General features: G+C 40.1%; 3 protein-coding genes across 4 annotated transcripts in view; 1 reads left to right on the top strand and 2 right to left on the bottom strand.

Moving 5' to 3' along the window:
* Positions 1–606: 606 nt before the first annotated feature.
* Positions 607–8958, bottom strand: r3hcc1l (R3H domain and coiled-coil containing 1-like). Its single transcript, XM_086032373.1, has 7 exons — positions 8827–8958; positions 8076–8547; positions 6436–6626; positions 5872–5942; positions 4397–4492; positions 4180–4320; positions 607–3272 (listed from the first exon to the last, which is right to left on the bottom strand). Exons 2-7 carry the CDS (start codon positions 8526–8528, stop codon positions 3220–3222), a joined length of 1005 nt encoding a protein of 334 aa, XP_085888499.1. The 5' UTR covers positions 8529–8547; positions 8827–8958; the 3' UTR covers positions 607–3219.
* Positions 8144–17709, top strand: crtac1a (cartilage acidic protein 1a). 2 transcript variants are annotated; one of them, XM_086032366.1, is made up of 15 exons: positions 8144–8293; positions 9171–9263; positions 10930–11135; positions 11230–11426; positions 13276–13412; positions 13492–13648; positions 13714–13848; positions 14322–14458; positions 14538–14674; positions 14866–14948; positions 15075–15175; positions 15248–15416; positions 16663–16808; positions 16884–16923; positions 16994–17709. In XM_086032366.1, exons 3-15 carry the CDS (start codon positions 10939–10941, stop codon positions 16999–17001), a joined length of 1644 nt encoding a protein of 547 aa, XP_085888492.1. In that variant the 5' UTR covers positions 8144–8293; positions 9171–9263; positions 10930–10938; the 3' UTR covers positions 17002–17709. The 2 variants fall into 2 exon arrangements, with proteins under 2 accessions (XP_085888492.1, XP_085888493.1); XM_086032367.1 differs by having other exon boundaries at positions 9171–9275.
* The window catches only part of golga7ba (golgin A7 family, member Ba), a 5620-nt gene continuing 4157 nt past the window's right edge, over positions 17710–19172 (bottom strand). Inside the window, exons 4-5 of the mRNA XM_086032375.1 lie at positions 18911–19012; positions 17710–18797 (exon numbers count right to left, since the gene is read on the bottom strand). Coding sequence (XP_085888501.1) covers positions 18714–18797; positions 18911–19012 — 186 coding nt within the window. The 3' untranslated portion in view covers positions 17710–18713. The remainder of the gene's footprint in view (positions 18798–18910; positions 19013–19172) is intronic.

The following is a 19172-nucleotide window of genomic DNA, read 5'->3' as shown; positions in this document are numbered from 1 at the left end:
TCATTGAGCAGACTGTACTTAGCTTACAAAAAATGTTTTTCTCCTTCACTTTGGGAACAACACTGTGCTGAGAAGACAAAAAGTGAATGTGCAAGTGTTGAGTTGACGTGAAAAAGCATTAAGTGTACAATGAGCATTGTGACACATACAGTGTGACATTCACTCTGCAAGCCAGCATCATGCATTCAATAGCAAGACAAGTGAATGTTTAGCCTTGCAGCGCTACAGTTTTAACTGACTGACTCATTGCATTTTGCTTCACAAATGTTAGAAAAAAATGAAATTACTTTTTGAAAGTTATTTTGAAGTGAAAATAAGCGACACGTGAGCTTCTCATTCTTCTATTTTGCAGAAAGTGGCTTGATTAATGGTGGATGAGTCATTTGAAAAGCTGTGCACACGGCATGTGGTCAGCTGGCCCCGACCTCAAACGAGCCAGCTGCCTGCAACGTTACCCTGAATCTGAAGAACTTGATTTACAGAAATTATTTTTTTTTTTACTTTCTCCCTCATGAAACACCTTAAACTCCATATTAATTACTTTTCATGAACAAACACATCCCCACATCCAAACGTGCTCAATGGCTATTGAATCAGAGATCCACGTTTCATGAAATCAAAAGCGGTCATGGTTTTTATTCCCTTCATTATATTTCTACAAGTCTGTCAGATACAGAGTCCTCAGTTCAAATAATCATGTTCCAGAAAATGTTCACCTCAAGTGACTCCCATGAGTCAATGGGAGGTTCCTTATACAAGATATTACATACATAACATGATTGCTCCCTCATTTTAAACTAAAAATATACTGTATAGCATTTGAACCACAGGGGAGACAAGCCAAGAGAGAAAACATCGCACAGTATTTACACTACTGGACAATGACACCTATACCCTGAATTTGACAGTGATAAGGGCCACTTGTTATCACATAAGAAATCTGACATACTTTTGAAAAGCGATACATTTACTAGGGATGCACAATATATCGAAAAAATATCGATATTGCTTATGCAATATACATATCGCAAAGACGTGCAATCATTAATCTTATGGAATTGTATGCTTTCACCTGAATTTGACCAGTCAGATGCAAACTTCAATATGCATTACCACCCAATAGTTGGACATTATCTCGGGCAGGGGTCGGCAACCTTTAACATTCAAAGAGCCATTACGACTCGGTTTCCACGGAAAACAAAACAATGGGAGCCGCAAACACTTTTTGACATCTGAAATGAAGATGTTAGTCTCTATATATACATCTTTAGACAACAGCTTTTTTTTCCTCTCTTCTCTCTCCGGATATTTTTCAGCAAAGGCTGTGTATTAATCTTGGAAATGTCTTCCTTCATTTAACCGTTTATTGTTGGCCAGTTTTACACCACTAATTAGGCATACTGGTAACCCGCTATCATCAGAGGTAAATGCAAATGAATCTGCCCTGTCCAGGCATCATTAAATGTTCTATTTTCTTCCGATATTTTTCTTTTCTTAGATTTCTCCATACTTGGCCTACCTGGGGTCGAAAGTCTTGCTAAATATACGGCGTTATGGCGGGCTGTCGGAGAGTGTGACGAATTTTGAGCGACGAAAAATAATACAAAGAATATATCGAATTTTATTGTAATTTTTTTTGAGATCACAATAATCTTACAATTTACAACTACAATTAAACAAACGAACAAACACAAATCAAATACTTTGCTCAGATATTGTGCAGTTTTGTCTCACTGGTCTTTCCGCGCATGCCGGCTGCCTGCTGACACGTCAAGTGCTGTCAAACATCTTAGAAGAAGGCGAATGCTGATAACCGAAATTGCACAAGGTCTGAAGGAAAAAGAAGTTAAAGGCTAGGTTCACACCGCAGGTCTTAATGCTCAATTTGGATATTTTGGAAAAAAAAATGACATTTTTTTTTGTCATTATAAATGCGACCTCTGTCTTTTGTGTGTGAACATGCGTCCTAAAGTGACCCGTATGCACAGAAGATCACTTCTAGAAGTAAATGTGTTCCAGCGTATCGGGGTATTTCCACAGTGGAGCGATTCCTAGGAGGTAGAAATACAGTATTTGAGGCAAATGATGAGGCGAGGTTTTTCGATCTTATTTCATGGGAATGTCACTAAAGATGACGTCACGTAATAACCGCAGGTAAAAAAATTAACCGATCTGAACCGTGAATTACTACTATCACCATAAATGTCTACTTTATGCTTCATGTTTCAAGTGGGATTAAATTAAAGTCAAATATAAAGTCGATACTGTTACTCAAAACAACTTTGCAGATTCGATCTCCCTGCTGCCAGCATTCTCCCTCCGCCCACGGTGAGCACATTTTGGGCTCCGGATGACGTCAATGTCGGATATATACGACCTGGCGGTTCAGACTGCAGTCGCAATAAATCCGATAGGTATCCAATCTAGGACCACATATGACAGTGGCCAAAAACATTGACTTAATAAGAAGACATGATACACATTTTTGAGACAAATGACATACACATCAATCGGACACTTATAATTAATTTTCCCAAGCCACAACATAAGGATGAAAGAGCCGCACGCGGCTCCAGAGCTGCGGGTTGCCAACCCCTGATCTAGGGGAATTAAAATGAATTAGCTAAGAACACATTGAGTTTGCTTATTTTGCCGCGTGAAAAAAAAAATGTAACTCTTTCATTAGATAGTAAAAATGTTATTTCTTTGGGGACATGTTAAATATTGCAATAATATCAACAGCGCTATAGTCAATATCCATATCACATGTTTTTCCAATATCGTGCAGCTGTAACATTTACTGCAACTTACTTTATGAAAACAATACTTCTTAAAAGAATTTATTTACAATTGTACTAGTCTGGCCTGACAGTAAAGGTTTATAACTTTACGTCCTTGTGTGGATCATCAAATTGCAAGTGCATGTGACAAAACGTTTCATTACAGAAAAACATCAGTGGAGGCTTGACACACATAGTTGCTTATAGCTTTCAGTGAATTAATGAGCCTTTGAAAAACCCAAAGAGTTGAGTACAGGCGAATGTTGAGGTAAGGCAACCTCAGGGGAACATCCGCCCCAGCATGAAAAAAAAACATGATGAGTCTACAAACTTGAGTGATGTAACACTGCACACTTGGATAATGGTGGGACTCCTCCAAGTCTCCAGGCGTGGCCTGAAAGGAGTCAAGCGAATCAAAGCGGTGGAGTTTTCTCTCCAATCACCTTCCCTCCCAAGCATCTTCCCTCTGTTTGGCTGCCAGGCGCCTTTGTTCTGGAGGATAAATCACAGAGACAATTAGACTTATCTAGAGTGAAAGACCTTTCACACTGGCATGGTTTGTAAAACCAAATTTGCATGGCTGCTTGTGCCACACATAGATTTGAGCAAGACCATAAATACTGTATGACCGTGGACACAATGACACGTGGCAGCAAGGCTGGGGACAAAATGTTCAGGACATGATGCACTTCAGCACTGGCTCCTAAAGAGCACGGCAGGACATGCATACTAAGGACAAAGGATCTTTTTTTGCCTTCCTGGCTGGCAGTTTAGTGGACAGCCACTTGTGGTTTATTGTGCCTATATACTTATGTTCCCTCTGTAAAGGGAAAGGCTGCTGCACTGATTATAGACTTGCTTTGAGCCACATAGCAGTGGACAGAGCAACTTCATTTTGCCCCAAGCTGCAAGCCACCCTGCACTGGATTTCCTAAGTGGGACAAGAGCTCCCACTTGTGGTAAAATCATGTTGATGCATGATGCACAAATTCAGTTGGTCCAGTTTTTTTTTGGTTTTGTTTGTGACTTGACAAAGTTAGGAAAATTGTCACCCTCTGGTGGGCTACCTACACAGAAAGAGTGTCTCCTAGCTAAATCGTGGATTTCCAAGCAATCAGTTTTAAACAGGTTTTATTTCCCATTACGGGCATACAAACACTTCTATGTTAGTTCTTTTTTTTTTATATTTCCAAAAGTCCAAATTTAGAATTGCTTGCGTTCCGAGAGAATTTATGCCTGTGAGAATTGTTGCATGATGAAAACGTGACTAAGCGGGGAATCGTGATTTTTTTTTTCTTTTCGTTTTCTACAAATAACAGGGGGTATGTTCCCAGCGACTAGGTGAATTCAAACTATGAATATACGTGAGTCCACTGTACTAGATTTCTTTTTTATCTACCTCTGGCTTCCTGGAGCTTCCTCTTCTCTGCCTCCCGCTGCTCCTTTGTTACGTTGCTTTTCACACCGAGGGCACCGATCACAAGCCTGCGAGCCAAAGCTGCGCTGGTCTGAGGTCTCTCCTTAGCAGACAGGGGGGACTCTGAAGATGGGAGGACGAAACGTGTCTTCCGTAACAGAAGAAAACCAATACAAATCATAGACTATGCTAAACCTACCAGAGAAGCTTCGAGCTGCGGCCTTTGTCTCTGAAGAGGATTTAGCGAGTGGTCGCACCTTCATCAGTGGATGTTTGGATCTTAGTGCCTCATGAGCTAAAAAAAAAAAAAAAAAAAAAAAAAAAAATCTTATTTTATATTGTTGCTATAAAGATTTATAGCAACAATATGGAGTATTATACCTAAAAACAACACATTTACATTATTCTGCCTGGAAACAACACAAACAGCATCTCTTATTGCCATGGTGACCAGACTGGACCAGGATCTAGTGGTTGAAAATTTTGATGACAGGCTCCCGGACAGTTCAGGTATGAATGACTGTCGTATACAGTATGAGAGATGGCACTTTCAAATATTTAATAATTATTGTTTAGTTATTGTGGCTACATAGTGTAACTGGAGATGTGAACCATATATAGTAATATATATTACTTATAAAATTGTGACTTTAAACGAAATAATAAGTTGAAAAATAGTCTCCAGTTAGGTGCAAGAGACCCACATGTATACGGATATTATATTACATCATATCTAACATCTTCCACAACTTTTAAAATGCAATAATATCAATACAAAAGTAAATATTTCACTGTATAGCATATTATTGAAAAAGAAAGTTTGATTGACTAATTGATAGACGAAATTTCAAACGACACTGTTACAAGGCAATAAGATGCCTGAAATAGCACCATTTGACCGATTTTGATGAGTGCTGCCACTTTGTAATTGTAATGATGTTGATTTCGAAACGTGGTGCAGTCTGACGACAACATCAATTGGTGGTAGTCAATATATGGTGTCTCTTCGATAGGCTGCGGCTCCCCTTGCAGATACACGTCAAAGTTAAGACAAATTTATTTATATAGCCCTTTATCACAAGAGAGTCTCAAAGGGCTTCACAGGTCCACAGTTGACAAATATGAACGCCATCCCCTGATCTTAACCCCTCAAAAAAACATCTGGGGAAAAATGAACATCCCATGTGACTATTTGTATTCCCAACTAAGAGCCGAGACCCTGAAGCCGTATTAGACAGTACTGTGGCATCTTTATACCACAGAATCACTTGACTGTAAACATTAATGTAGCACGTTATGAAAGCCCCAATTATCCACGTCTGGTATCATAACTGCACGTCCAATGTTTCTAACAAACCTATCCGTTTCAAAATCGGCAAAGAATTTAACGAGTTATGATAAATTTATTACAGCCAAATAAAGCAAGGGATTCCCGCCGGTTGAAGGTGGCGAGGCTCCCTCTAGTGCTTATTTCCCGGCATCTCTAAGGGGAAGACAAGAAGGAACAGTCAAACTAGGCCTAATGTCTGAAAACTGCAAACAATCGTCACCAAAATCCATGTGGACATCTATACTTATGTCCACCTCAACCTCGAAAATTATTTCAACGATTGCCCCAATATTTTGAATTTGATATCTCCTGTTAAGTGGTTTCCCCTGAACTACTTTACTTACCTACAGTTGGGCTTGAAAAGAGACCTAGAGCGTGTGTGTCATCAATCCACTTGATATCGAAGCCTCTCTGTCTGAAGAGACATTGAACAAAAGTGTGTGAAGAAAAAAAGGCAACATGGAAAAAAGGACAACATTCTTTTAAAAAAGCACATACTTTAAGTCAATGTCTGATCCAAAGCACTGTTGGTCAGTGTATAGTGAGTGCAAAATTCCCCAGCATTTTTTTTCCCGATTAACTTCAGCTTCACAGGACATCAATGAAGAAAATAATGTTTAGTATTTTTTTCACACTGGCAGAAGAGTTTTGTACATATGTTTATCATTATACTAACTTACAGAAGTGAGGCTGCAGCAATGAGAAGTGTTTCTAATATTTTGGTTCTGATGTTAGTGAGAAGCGTAAAAGCTCTCAGTTTGATCCATTTCCTTAAATTATGACCTCACTGACAGTGCTTTGTCTTTATTAAGGATTTTTTTTTCCATTCACCACTCATACTGGATTACATCATGCAAGTGTAGCCAATGTAGTGAGGACAGAGTGTAAATGATGTGTAATTTACATACTGGTATCCCTGAAATAACTTGATAAGATCCTCTGTTTTAAACTCGGGGGAAATATCGTAGATCTCAATGATGTGAGAGAGGTCTTCCTCACTCTGGTCCATGACATCATCATCATCAGACTGGTGCATGTTGTAATAATCAAATCTGGCCTCCTGGATTGACTTCTTCTTTCCACCTTCACTCAATGACAGCTAGAGAAAAGAGGATAAGGAAAGAGGAATCAAAAGGTGACGATGACAACTATTTCATTTGAATTTCCTTTATCATCCTGTATTCCTATTCAAATAAAACCTAAGTATTGCTCCTGTCTATATGCTTCTAAAATATTGTATTTAAATATTTGTGGTTTCATTGTCCAATTTAGTTTAGTAACAACAGTAGAGGAGTGATTGTTGTTCATTCTTTTGTTTTTAAACAAAATTGCTGGGTGTCTTTTGTTTTAAGGCAATATTGACTGGTAAATAATTAATTTAAAATGTGGTCATCAGTAAATTCTTTATTTGAATCACAATTCCACAATATAATTATTCAAAGATACTGATGGTTGAAGTGCTATGTCAGAGTTATGGTTAATACTTTTGAATATATCGGGCCTTAACCTAACATTTAAGAAATTAAGAAGTTCACATTTAAGAAGTCAATCATTCTTATCGTCTTTTATTCCAATTATTTCCGCTCTAAATTTGATGTCTGTAAGTCATTCACATAGGCCTGTCCCTCTAACACATTTTTTCTATCATGATACAGCATCTTAAATCGAGTATATCCTTTTTTAAGAGCAAATAACTTTTTCTTCTCAAGAATATTGAACACTGGCATGTAGAACAATAAATAAAATATCCAGAATAAATTAAAAAATATATAACAGACTCAAGCTCCGTTCACAAAAAAATGCACTTAAGCAAATCAAATCAAATCAAATCAATAAACATTTGGTACAAATGTATAGGGAGTCGCTCATTGCTTCTTCCCCCACTCGTTGAAAGGCTGGTCGCTCAGGTGCAACAACTTATTTTATTTTTTTAGAAGTACCATTGAGAAATTAGGTTGCCTGGGCACCCAAATTGGTCTCAGCATTAAGCCTGGTGTGTTTATATTTTTTTTTAGCATATACTGTATACCCCAAAAGTACTGGTGGGAATATTCGCCAACACATACCCATGCACACACAGGCACCAGGTTGCCATCAAGGACCACATGAGTGACCCCTGCACCATTTCTAAAAAATAGCTTAAGAAATTAAATTAAACTTGTGATAAAATGATTCAATCTCTCTTGCGAAATCATTAACATGAGCCTTCACATAGATGACTATAATTAACTATTAATAATATATTGTTAAATCTAATATGAGTACATTTGTTTTTCAGAAGTGTGTATTAAACTGGGAACCCTAAAGTACCGCTCTCAGTCTGAAAAAGGTTGTTTACCCTGCTTTAAAAAGTGTTAAGTGGACTCATAGTACCAGTACTGTATATGGAAGTAGTAAAACTTTTTAAAAATATTTTTTAACTAATTTTTATATGGTCACTCTTCACTGGGTTCACTGCACCACAGTCGACCGTCCTAAAGCAACATTTTAGAGGAATTTCACCACAATTTGTTTTGATTCTATTCACTTTAGTTAAAGGCCTACCAACCTCTTGAAGCAGACGCTGATTGAGACAATCTCCATCATCGTTAAATAAGGTGTCCCAACTGTCCTCTTGTTCCTTTTCCTCATGACATGATGCATCGGTAACATCAGTCAAGTCGAGCTGTCCATTGGTCTTTACCTCGGGCCCTTGTAGCCGCTCAACCTCTACAGCAGGAGTGTGACCATGAGCAGTCTGCATCTCAGCTCCAGCAACCCCTACAGGCTCGTGCTCATCTCGTGCTCTTACTGCACTGTCTTTCTTGTTTTTGGCGTTCTTTCGAGCCTTGTCCGTGTAGCGAGGCCTGGGTCTTGGTTTTACCTCACCCTCGGTGTGAGGTTTGTCTTTCGATGCGTTGAGTCGTTTCTTTGGCACATAAAGAGCCTGGTTTGGCTTCTTGGGCTGAGACGTAGTAGGTGTGACTGAAGCACTGTCGCTCTTTGGTTGTTCCGTTTCCATTCTAGTTTTGTCAGTGTATCTAGAACAAAACGACACGGGTTGGCAGGGGTACTAACAATATCACAATTAAATACAATACCGATTACTCTGTCCCGTTCAAAACCCTGGCCATGGCTACCATTGATCACCGTGTGCTAATGTGCGCAGTACTAGACTAACACTGCAAGCTAATTTCCCGTTCATCGAGGTTACAATGAAAAGGACACGAATTAAATTTCACCACGTAAACATTCTGTTCTATACAGTACTTCACATTTGCATGCATGGAGAAGGCTGAAAGATGTCAATTAAAACCTACCCGTGTTTTGATTAGCGTAAGATTTTGTCGCAGGACTGACGAAGGCAGGCTTCAGAACACAAAGGATTGTGGGAAGTAGAGTTCCCGCAACCCGTTATGAAACGCAGAATGGGTTGGAAGGCGATGTAGTTTCAAATCTGTGTTTTATTGTAAACACTTAAAAAAATACAAATAAAAAACATGTCCTGTACTATAATTCATCAACGTGATGTGTAATAAACTATTCCTTCCTGAGAATTTCCGTTATGTTTCTGATTTACACTCCGAGTGCCTCGGCAGGCATTGGACAATATCCTGAAATTTGATTGGTTAAAACGTTCCATACGTTCTACTGTTTCATAAAGCTTGTGCAACCGAGTTGTGTAGCTCTCAACATCGTCGCTGCAGAAAATCTGGACATGTCCTCATTCATTTCCACTCACGGAGAGAACTGAGAGGTAAGGCAATAGGTATGTATGTGCCGTTTTTGTTTTTATTTTATTGAATGCATAGTCAAACATGCAAATGTATCTGTAGTAACGGTACTGTTGCTTTAGGAAAAACGTGATTCAAGTTGTAAGTGTTGCTTTTCAACCCTTAGATTTGATCATTCATAGTTTGTTAATTAAGTCATAATGGGTCATTTTATATTGTAAATTAGTACATTATTTTGGGTAAATATTGCTAACGTGTTACTTAAATGTGACAAAATGGAAAATGTTAATTCATGTGTTAATTATTGTTGATAATGTCATGTTGTGTTCATGTCCGGATATTTTATTTTTCTTGTGTTACTACTACAGTAAGTTTAGAGTCAGGGACATTAAAGGTACAGTGTGTAGAATGTTTTGATTTCTCAATGTTCATTCATTTTAAAAACCCACTATGAATTTCAGTAACATACAAAAAATATATATCTTCTATCACATCCAAGTACTGTTTTCTATATATATTTGCATTGCGACAAACAAACTGAGAAGATTCGCTGGGTGCCAACTGCCACAATAACATCTGATGTTGTTCTTATGTGTGTGGGAGACACGGCACTTTAGCATTTGTCAATCTCTGAAATTATTAGATGGATAGCTGCAATATTTTGGATTTTATGGACAGTAAGCATTTTTGTCAACAAGTTGTAGTGAGCGCCTTTGGCGAGGAAGACATTATGCTCATAAAGTTAAAAATATTGGGGCCGATTGTTCTAATATTTGCAGCGAGCACTTGAAGTTGACATAAAGAGAGATATTCAATACACTTTGACGATTGATTGTAGTTTTATGACATCAAGTGACGTGAAGCTTGTTTACATTAAGCGTCCTAGACGTGGTTACCACACCCACTAAGAAAGCGGAAGAAAGTTCCTCACCATGGCTCATCAAAACTAACTGTCCAGTCAACATGGTTTACTTGCTGTGACGTATCCTTCGTGAGAACGTCACTCTTTGGCAGCGGAAGTCTAGCCTCATAACATTCAAAATGGCGTGTGGGAGAAACGATAGCTTGTTTCAATCAGCATTAAACTGAGCTTTAAATGACCAGAATCACACAGTCATTAAAACCCCAGCAGCTGATGGCATTGGAAGCATTTATTTCAAAAGAAGACAACAAATAAGACTCTTAACAATGGCCGTGCTAAAGAACAGAGCAGGGCGCATGTGGCAAACGGGCCATACTGTACCCAGCCTTCGATCTTCTTTATCCACTACAAGCGGTCGAAATGAGTTCGCTCTGCAGGGTGTCCGGGCTCTCCCTTAGAGATAGGGTGAGAAGCTCGGTCATCCAGGAGGAACTCAGAGTCGAGCCGCTGCTCCTTCGCATTGAGAGGAGCCAGATGAGGTGGCTCGGGCATCTGAATTAAGATGCCTCCCTGCTGAGGTGTTCTGTGCATATTCCAATGACAGGAGGCCCCGGGACGACCCAGGACACGCTGGACAGGCTATGTCTCCCGGCTGGCCTGGGAAACGTCTTGGGGTCCCTCCGGAACAGTTGGAAGACTTCGCTGGGGAGAGGAAAGTCTGGGCTTTGCTGCTGCCTCCGCGACCCGACCTTGGATAAGCGTTAGATAAATGGATGGAAAATATATCTTTTATAAAAATAACCATCCATATCTCTTTATATCACCAGAATTCAGAAATGCGGGCTACGGGATTGTTGGTCCTTCTGATCGGACTCTTGGAGCAATCCCACTCTCAGAATAGTGAACCAATGTTCCAGGAAGTTACACAGACCATCCTTCCTTCTGACAGTCTGCACAATCCAACACAGCTCAACTATGGGATGGCAGTAACAGACGTGGATGGTGATGGTGATCTTGAAGTAGTGGTGGCTGGGTGAGTGAAAGGGATTTGAAGCTGAAAGGCTGACTGGTGAATAATGACAGTGTGTCTGTGTCTGTATTGTTCACTTTTTTCATTCTACCATTAGATACAACGGGCCGAACCTGGTTTTGAAATATGACCGCACTCAAAATAAGATGGTAAACATTGCTGTCGATGACAGTACCTCACCTTACTACGCTCTGAGGGATGTAGCTGGGAACGCTATTGGGGTCACAGCCTGTGATGTGGATGGAGATGGACGGGAGGAAATCTACTTCCTCAACACAAATAATGCCTACTCTGGTAATTATGAATCACTCATCCATTCATTTCCTATAGCGCCTCATCCTCATTAGTGTAGGAATTGAGCTGGAGCCTATTCCTGCTGACTCTTGGGCACGAAGCGGCTTACACCCAGGACTGGTCGCCAGCCAATTGCCGGGCACATCCACAAGCATTGACAACGATAAAAAATTTAGGACAGTGGGCAAACTTTTGTGCTCAAGGGCCATATTTTTAAAAAACAGACAGATGAGACATGTCATTCGTAGATGAGGTACAAAAAATAGTGAAATGCGTATGTATTGTATGTAAAATTGTTTATTGTACTTATAAAATATTATTCATTTCAATTCAAACTTTATGATCAGACTCAGGTCCATAAAACAACACACAGGAGTTTACACAAAAGACAATAAAAAACATAAAAATAGAAAAATAAATACATGATTTAGCCCACAGTAAATGTACACAGACATGTCAGCAAACTTTACTATCAGACTCAGGTCCATAAAACAACACAGAGGAGTTTAGATAAAAGACAATAAAAAACAAAAAAAATAGAAAAATAAATACATTATTTAGCCCACAGTAAACGTACACAGACATTTCAGCCAGTGGACCCTTAGTCTGGATGTGTATCGCGAACTGCTCACACAGGGGCTTGAGAGAGCCACTATAATGCTGTTCACCGATGCATCCAGCCTTTGCATGAATTTAAACATTGAATGTCTTAAAAGTGCTTTAAAGGTCCTCACTCCAACAGTGAGAAACATCTGACTAGCACTGCCCCCTCTGGGTTTTTTAAGGATTATTCTCATTGCATCATTATTTGCAACTTGAAGCCTTTGAATACTATTCCTCTTATAAGATGACCATAGGTGAGCAGTGTACAGTGGTGTGCAATATGTCTTGAACAAAGACACTTTCACTGCAATAGAACAATGGCATGAATTTACGGGCAATAGTGTTAGCTTGAGCATACAATTTTTGACACTGTTTATAGATATCATCATCATCAGACATTCGATCAGTAACACAATGACCAAGATATTTTATTCTATTACAGACCTCAAGGCTATTTCCAGACAACTTGAACCTGGGAAAGCTAAGGCATTCGTCCTCCTTTGTTCTACATATTAAAACAGCGCTTTTGCAAGCATTGAATATTATGTCATGAGTTGCTGTAAACCTGCACTACTAGGGCTGAGGACCACCAGGTCATCTGCATACATAAGGTGGTTCACCAGTGTATCTCCGACCATGCAGCCAGTGCTGCAGGCTCTCAGTTGAGCAGACAGATCGTCCATATATAAATTGAATAGACATGAGTGTGACTGGGTGACAGAATTTTTTTTCCTTCCACTTGGGGTCACTTCAGAATTACGTTTCACCGCAAGCTGTCATGAGCCTGAATCATGGTCGTCGATGATTGATTAACTATAAAACGCCCTGGGCAAAAATGACCCAGCAAAAAAAAAAAAAAAAAAAAAAAAAAAGGGGGCCAGACTAACATTAAACTTTGATGTCAAGTAGGGGGCCACAAAATATCGTCCTGCAAATGGCCCCTGGCCCATAAGTTTGAGACCCACATTTAAATGGTCAGTGGGCCTAATCAAAGAACACAGTGGCCTCTATGTGGCCTGTGGATCATACTTTGAACCCATCATGCATGGCTTTGGAATGCGGGAGGAAGCCAGAGAACCCTCAGAAAACCCTACGAATGCATGCTGAAAATCCGCACGGTGGGCTAATTGGAGCGCACAACTTTGAGGCAGATGTGCTAGATCACGTGCCATCTATTATTAACGATCATGAATATATCTTTTTTTCAGCATGCAGAATATTTAATGACCATAGACACTTATTGCAGGACGGGCCACTTACTTTGACAAGCTCTTCAAGTTTCGTAACGGTCGCTTCGAGGATCTGCTCCGTGATGAGCTCAATGTGCGCCGTGGTGTTGCTAACCGCATGGCAGGACGTTCTGTGGCATGCATTGACAGAAAGGTTAGTAACCCTCCACATCCCACCTTTTCACCTGATCGTCTTTTCGAACCATACCTGCCACTCACAAGTGTTCCTTTAGGGAACAGGTCGCTACTCAGTCTACGTGGCAAACTACGCCAGCGGCAACGTCGGACCCCACGCTCTCTTGGAGATGGACGCGGCTGCCAGTGATGTGGCAAATGGTGTTATCGCCCTGTCGGATGTCGCTGTCACAGCCGGAGTCAACAAGCTCACAGGTTTGAAAATGAATTTGTCATGTTTTGAATTTGGCATTCTGATCGACTGTGGCATTTTGATTCAGGTGGACGCGGGGTTGTGGTTGGACCCATCCTCAGTGATACAAGCTCGGATGTTTTCTGTGACAATGAAAGAGGACCCAACTTCCTGTTCAAGAACAATGGAGATGGGACTTTTGTTGACATCGCCAGGCAGGCAGGTGAGAACGACAGAAAGCAAGATGGCCTTTGGGTGCAACTTCATTTCATTTTCGTACAGACACCTCATTGGTCAGTGTGGTCAACATGTGGGAAGTTAGTATGTTCTCCCAGTCTTGCTTAGGATTTCTGCAGGTAGTCCAGCTCCCGCCCACAAAATTTTGCACGTTAGTTAATTGGAAACTATAAATTGTAGGTGTGGGAATGTGAAAGGTTGTTTGTCTGAATGTGCCCTGCGATTGGGTAACGACCAGTCCAGGATGTTTCACCCCCACCCCCAAACACAATCCCCTCTCCTGCCCAACCAATCAACTGGAAAAGACACCAGGTCACATGTGACCCAAACAAAGGCAAGAAAATGGATGGATGGATGGATGGATGGATGAATGACACCTCCAGGATTTAAGTCCAATGTTCACTTTGCAAAAATGTGATGAATGAATTATATAGCTCAACTCTTTGTTGACCCATCAAGGTGTGGAGGACCCACACCAACACGGTAGAGGGGTAGCACTGGCTGATTTCAATGGTGACGGAAAGACAGACATCGTCTACGGCAACTGGAACGGCCCCCACAGGCTTTACCTGCAGGGCAGCAACTCAAATTTCAGGGTAAGTATGGAGCATAGGACAGTGCACTAGACCAGACTAGTGTAAAAAGCACTGAGTCTGACAAATACCCTCCTTGCAGAATATCGCAACTCCAGGATTTGCATCCCCCTCTCCGATTCGCACGGTTATAGCATCTGACTTTGACAATGACATGACGCTTGAAGTGTTTTTCAACAACATTGCCTACAGAGGCAATGCCCCCAACAGGCTCTTCAGGTGAGTCCAAAAGTTCAATTAAAAGAGGCATCCAACATTTAACAATTTAATACATACAGTAAGTAGCTATTTTAAGTTATGATTGATATCAATAATATCACGATGCTGACCCTAATTGATATATTAAAAATGTCATTTATGCAGTATGAAACTGAAGAAGTGGAGACAAGTTATAAATGATTTGTCTGTAGGGTGTCAAGAAGAGCTAATGCTGACCCTTTAATCCAAGAGCTTCATGTGGGAGATGCTGCAGAGCCTCAAGGCAGAGGAACAGGTCAAAACAACATATTACCAGACTACACATTTTCCTTATGTTGGTGCTAATAGCTTCCAGTCTGATTAGAGGAGTTTTCGTGTTCATCCAAAGCGAGGTTGTTTGTCTTTTTGCCTTTTTCAACAGGCGGCACCGTGACTGATGTAGATGGCGATGGGCAGTTGGAGCTTCTGCTGGCACACGGAGAGAGTTCAGCGCAACCAATCTCTGTCTACAAAGTCACACAGGTGTGCAAGTGTTTTACTTATGATCAACTCACCCAGCACGTTATTATCCTAACCTGTCGCCACGGTTGTCAGGGCTCAACAAATAAATGGCTTCGAGTCATCCCTCGGACCCAGTTTGGCTCGTTTGCGCGAGGTGCTAAGGTCACAGTCTTCACCAAGATGAGTGGAGCACATATGCGCATCATTGACGGAGGATCCGGATACTTGTGTGAGATGGAACCCGTTGCTCACTTTGGTTTAGGTAAGTGTGCTCTAACGTTTTCCAGTAAAGCCAATTCAACATGGGCCATTTTAATTTGTTGTTTGACTTGCAGAGCTAAGGAAGCACAGTATATAATGTTACTTTAACTTTTAAATCAAATCAAATCAATGTTTTTCCACTGTATTTCAGAAGTGTAAAACACCTTAAATTCTAATAAACTAATGACAGAACCAGTAAAGGCCGTTTCAAAGCTAGCAATATAAATAAAATCCATCCATCAATTCTCTGTCCGCTTATGCTCACCTGGGGCTTTGGATGTGCTGCAGCCTATCCCAGCAGACTTTGGGCAAGAAGCAGGGTACACCTGAACTGGTTGTCAGCCAATAGCAGGACATAAATAGACAGCCATTCACACTTACATTCACAGACGAACAATGTAGAGTCTTCAATTAATTTACCATGGGTGTTTTTGGAATGTCGCAGGAAACCAGAGTACCCAACTCATAAAACCCATGCAACACCACACAGGAAGGCCGGAGCCTGGATTTTAACTCGCAACCTCTGAACTGTGAGACGGATGTGATAACTAGTCGACCACCGTGCTGCCTAGAAATATAATGATGTACATAATATATCCTGTAGGTAAAACAGAGCTTCAAATAAGCCAAGTACAGTACAGCATTAGTTCAGCGTAGTATAGTTGGGCTTCGCAGCTCAAGTGGAAGCATAGTTAAAACAGATAATAAGATTACATAAGTAACGTAAATCTCATTGATAGAGCTCATTTGGAAATCAAAAGTGTTTAATGCAAAAAAAGAGTTGAAAAAAATATAGAAATACTCTCTATCATTTGACTTTTTAGTGCAATAGTTGCACATAATGCAAGAGAAACAATATATTTAAGCTCAGCCGTCCTTAGAATCAGGATTGAGCCAATTGAATAACAAAAACAACTTTTGTTTTAGGTTGGACATGGCTAAAACTTGTCTATGGTCACTTGGAGGTTGTGTACCAGCCGCACTGTGTCAAAATACGCCTAAATGCCAAATGTCTCTTATTTACTAAATGGAAACTAAACACCCTGTACTTTTGAAAATAAATGCAAAAAATTGGTCTTAATGCTTGGTTAACAGCCTCTTTGTAATAGTGCACACCATCAAACAAGGTGTTATTGATCTACTTTGCAGTAAAGCGCAAAATGCTTTTAAAGTTTAGGTTCTTGTATTTTGACTTGGATTTTTCAATAATTGGTAAATATTCTTGTGTGTGACATGATGATTTTTAGGAAACGATGATGTGTCTGTGATGGAGGTCTCTTGGCCTGACGGTAGCTTCATCACGCGCGTCCTTCAGCCTGCCGAGATGAAATCAGTGGTGGAAGTAGCATATCCGAGGGACACAGAAATGTCCACGCTTGACAATGACACTGAGGTATTGTATGCATTATAGTTTTTAATTCACTTTGGCTTTCCTTTAAATTGTAAATAAATCTGGTTTTTTTTTCAGTGTGGTAAAGGCTTTACTGTAAAGAACGGCCGCTGTACAGGTAGACCTTTTTTTTACCGGTAAATTAAGTTAAGTTTTCCCTTAATTTTTCTTTTATTTTGTTTCTACAGGCATCTGAAGATATTTTCATCGAACCCAATTTGCCTTGTCAAGCCATGTTTTTCTTCTTTACTATGATGAGTAACCATGTTTTGTTTTCAAATTCTGTTTCATTTAAAGAGGAAATCAACCCAAACAATTTTTTTCAAGAATATGTTCCCAGCAGGCCCACTAGTTGAAACACAACATTCTGATTAATATTGCATTTGTGGAATAAGAGTTAATCCACCCGTTTGTAGACATCTCTGGGGCGGCCATTTTGTCACTTCTGCCGACTGAAAATGACATCAAAACTGCTCAGAGCTCGGGGATGACCAATCACGGCTCAGCTTCAGAAAACAGGTCGGCCGTGATCTGTCGTGAGCCATGAGTTGTGATGTCATTTTCAGTCGAGAGAAGTGATAAAATGGCCGTCCCTGAGATGGCTAAAAAGGGGTGGATTTTGCTGCTTAACTCATATTCCACAAACACAATATCAAAGTGAACTGGGTGTGTCAAAGTTCCGTGAACAAGCTACATGAAGGGAGGACTCATGCACACAAAGGTCATGTAAAAGGTCATGTTTAATTTTTACAAAGCACTCACCTGTCAATTATATGATCAATCTACTATATTCACCCGTGTGATGGCGTATATGTTAAAAATAAAAAGCTCAATGACAATACAATTTTACTTGCTGTTTATAAAAACTTGTTAGTGAGAATTACAATAAAGGCAATTGAATGCATTTGTGATTGATTTGTATTTATTCAACAGCTGTCATAACACTTCATTTCCATGTGTATCAAACAATTAAGCTGCACCAAAGTTTGAGTCTTCACAAAAACGTCACTGACATAACTGAGACATTCACATGAATGAGCCCCTTTTTGGCAAATATTTGTCTTTGGAGGTTTGGTCAGATAACTATTATGCATACTGTTTGTGTAATTGAACACATGGCGCAAGATTCAGGAAGACTTTTATGACGAGTACTTTGTCTCACATGCTCATCTTTGCTACGTCCTTGCATAAACAACATTTTGGAAGAGTTGATCTAAATCAGAGAAACTGAGGTTTCATTTTAAACAAATGTGGATTTAGTAAAATGTACATTTTGTGTGTTGAAAATGGAAGACTTGCTACATTACATACATGGATGAATGACATTCATCTGCTACAAAACAATATGATATAGTGTCTTGATTTCATCTGGACTTGACTTTGATCTATAGTGTCGAGATCTGGGCAAGGTGGGGTGAATAATGGCCTTCTGTGATATGCGCACTCACACTTAGAGCATATTTGACAATCTCAAAGCTAAAATCCAGTGTTATTGTGCCTAGTTAGATATAATGAATGTAGGCCTGCTTCCTGGGCGGGTCAATTTTGGACAAGGATTGTGGTTTGAATACATCTACTCGATTCCATTCTCTCACGCACAAAATAACACATCACTTAAAAATACAGCAAGCAAACTAAGTCCACACCAAAAATAACCAGTAATATGCTTTTGTCCATCTGATGTATCGCAACAAATTACTAAAGTGCATATTTTGTATGTTCGAAATGCCTTATAACTAATGTAATGCAGCTGAGGAGAAACGTGTCTTTCTTAAGTTACATCATGTGGACCCTTTGTGTTAGCAAAGTGAAGCCATGAAGACAGGTAGGAACGGTTCAAATGTCCAAAGTTGTTCTTGAGGGTTATGAGTGATCAGAGGGACATTGTTTTGCCAGAAAAGTACACAGTCATCGAGCTGTGCTGCTGGACACAGAGCTGCTTCCCGAGCTGCAGCCGCTGGAGCCCCTGTCTTCATAGATGGAAATCTCTATCTGGGGAAGGCCGTTAGGGACTGAGAGCGTGTCAACAAGGATAAGCTTATATTAACTGGCAATGCTTACAGGTTTTGTATCCATGAACATGGACAAACATTGAGTAAGGATACAACTCGCATTCCCCTCTCTATGGGATCAGTGATGAGCAGACCCCTGGGAGCATAGATCTTTTCATTCTGCTCCTGAATGTACTTGGCAATTTTCTTCAACACCTGCAGCAGAGCACAAATTAATAATTACTACGCTGAAATGAAAATCACAGGAGAAGTTGTTAGGGGAATCATTTTGAATGTGGATGCAGTGTGGGGCATTCCGGAACAAAAGGAGCTAAACATTTTAACACTGACCCAAAAATAATTATACTTGTAAAAT

Source organism: Filicampus tigris, chromosome 6 (genome assembly GCF_054856515.1).
Source record: "Filicampus tigris isolate MCC_2025a chromosome 6, RoL_Ftig_1.0, whole genome shotgun sequence".
NCBI lineage: Eukaryota > Metazoa > Chordata > Actinopteri > Syngnathiformes > Syngnathidae > Filicampus > Filicampus tigris.
This window is presented reverse-complemented; position numbering and strand designations above follow the sequence as displayed.

What these genes read in the sequence shown, in the direction of transcription:
- crtac1a (XM_086032366.1), top strand. Translation starts at nt 10,939, where the DNA reads ATGCGGGCTACGGGATTGTTGGTCCTTCTGATCGGACTCTTGGAGCAA. An exon ending in CGGAGTCAACAAGCTCACAG is followed by an intron (nt 13,649 to 13,713) that starts GTTTGAAAATGA and finishes ATTTTGATTCAG; the next exon opens with GTGGACGCGGGGTTGTGGTT. An exon ending in GCCTCAAGGCAGAGGAACAG is followed by an intron (nt 14,949 to 15,074) that starts GTCAAAACAACA and finishes CTTTTTCAACAG; the next exon opens with GCGGCACCGTGACTGATGTA.
- r3hcc1l (XM_086032373.1), bottom strand. Translation starts at nt 8,528, where the DNA reads ATGGAAACGGAACAACCAAAGAGCGACAGTGCTTCAGTCACACCTACT. An exon ending in AAGTTATTTCAGGGATACCA is followed by an intron (nt 5,943 to 6,435) that starts GTATGTAAATTA and finishes ATGTCTCTTCAG; the next exon opens with ACAGAGAGGCTTCGATATCA. An exon ending in CGCAGCTCGAAGCTTCTCTG is followed by an intron (nt 4,321 to 4,396) that starts GTAGGTTTAGCA and finishes TCCCATCTTCAG; the next exon opens with AGTCCCCCCTGTCTGCTAAG.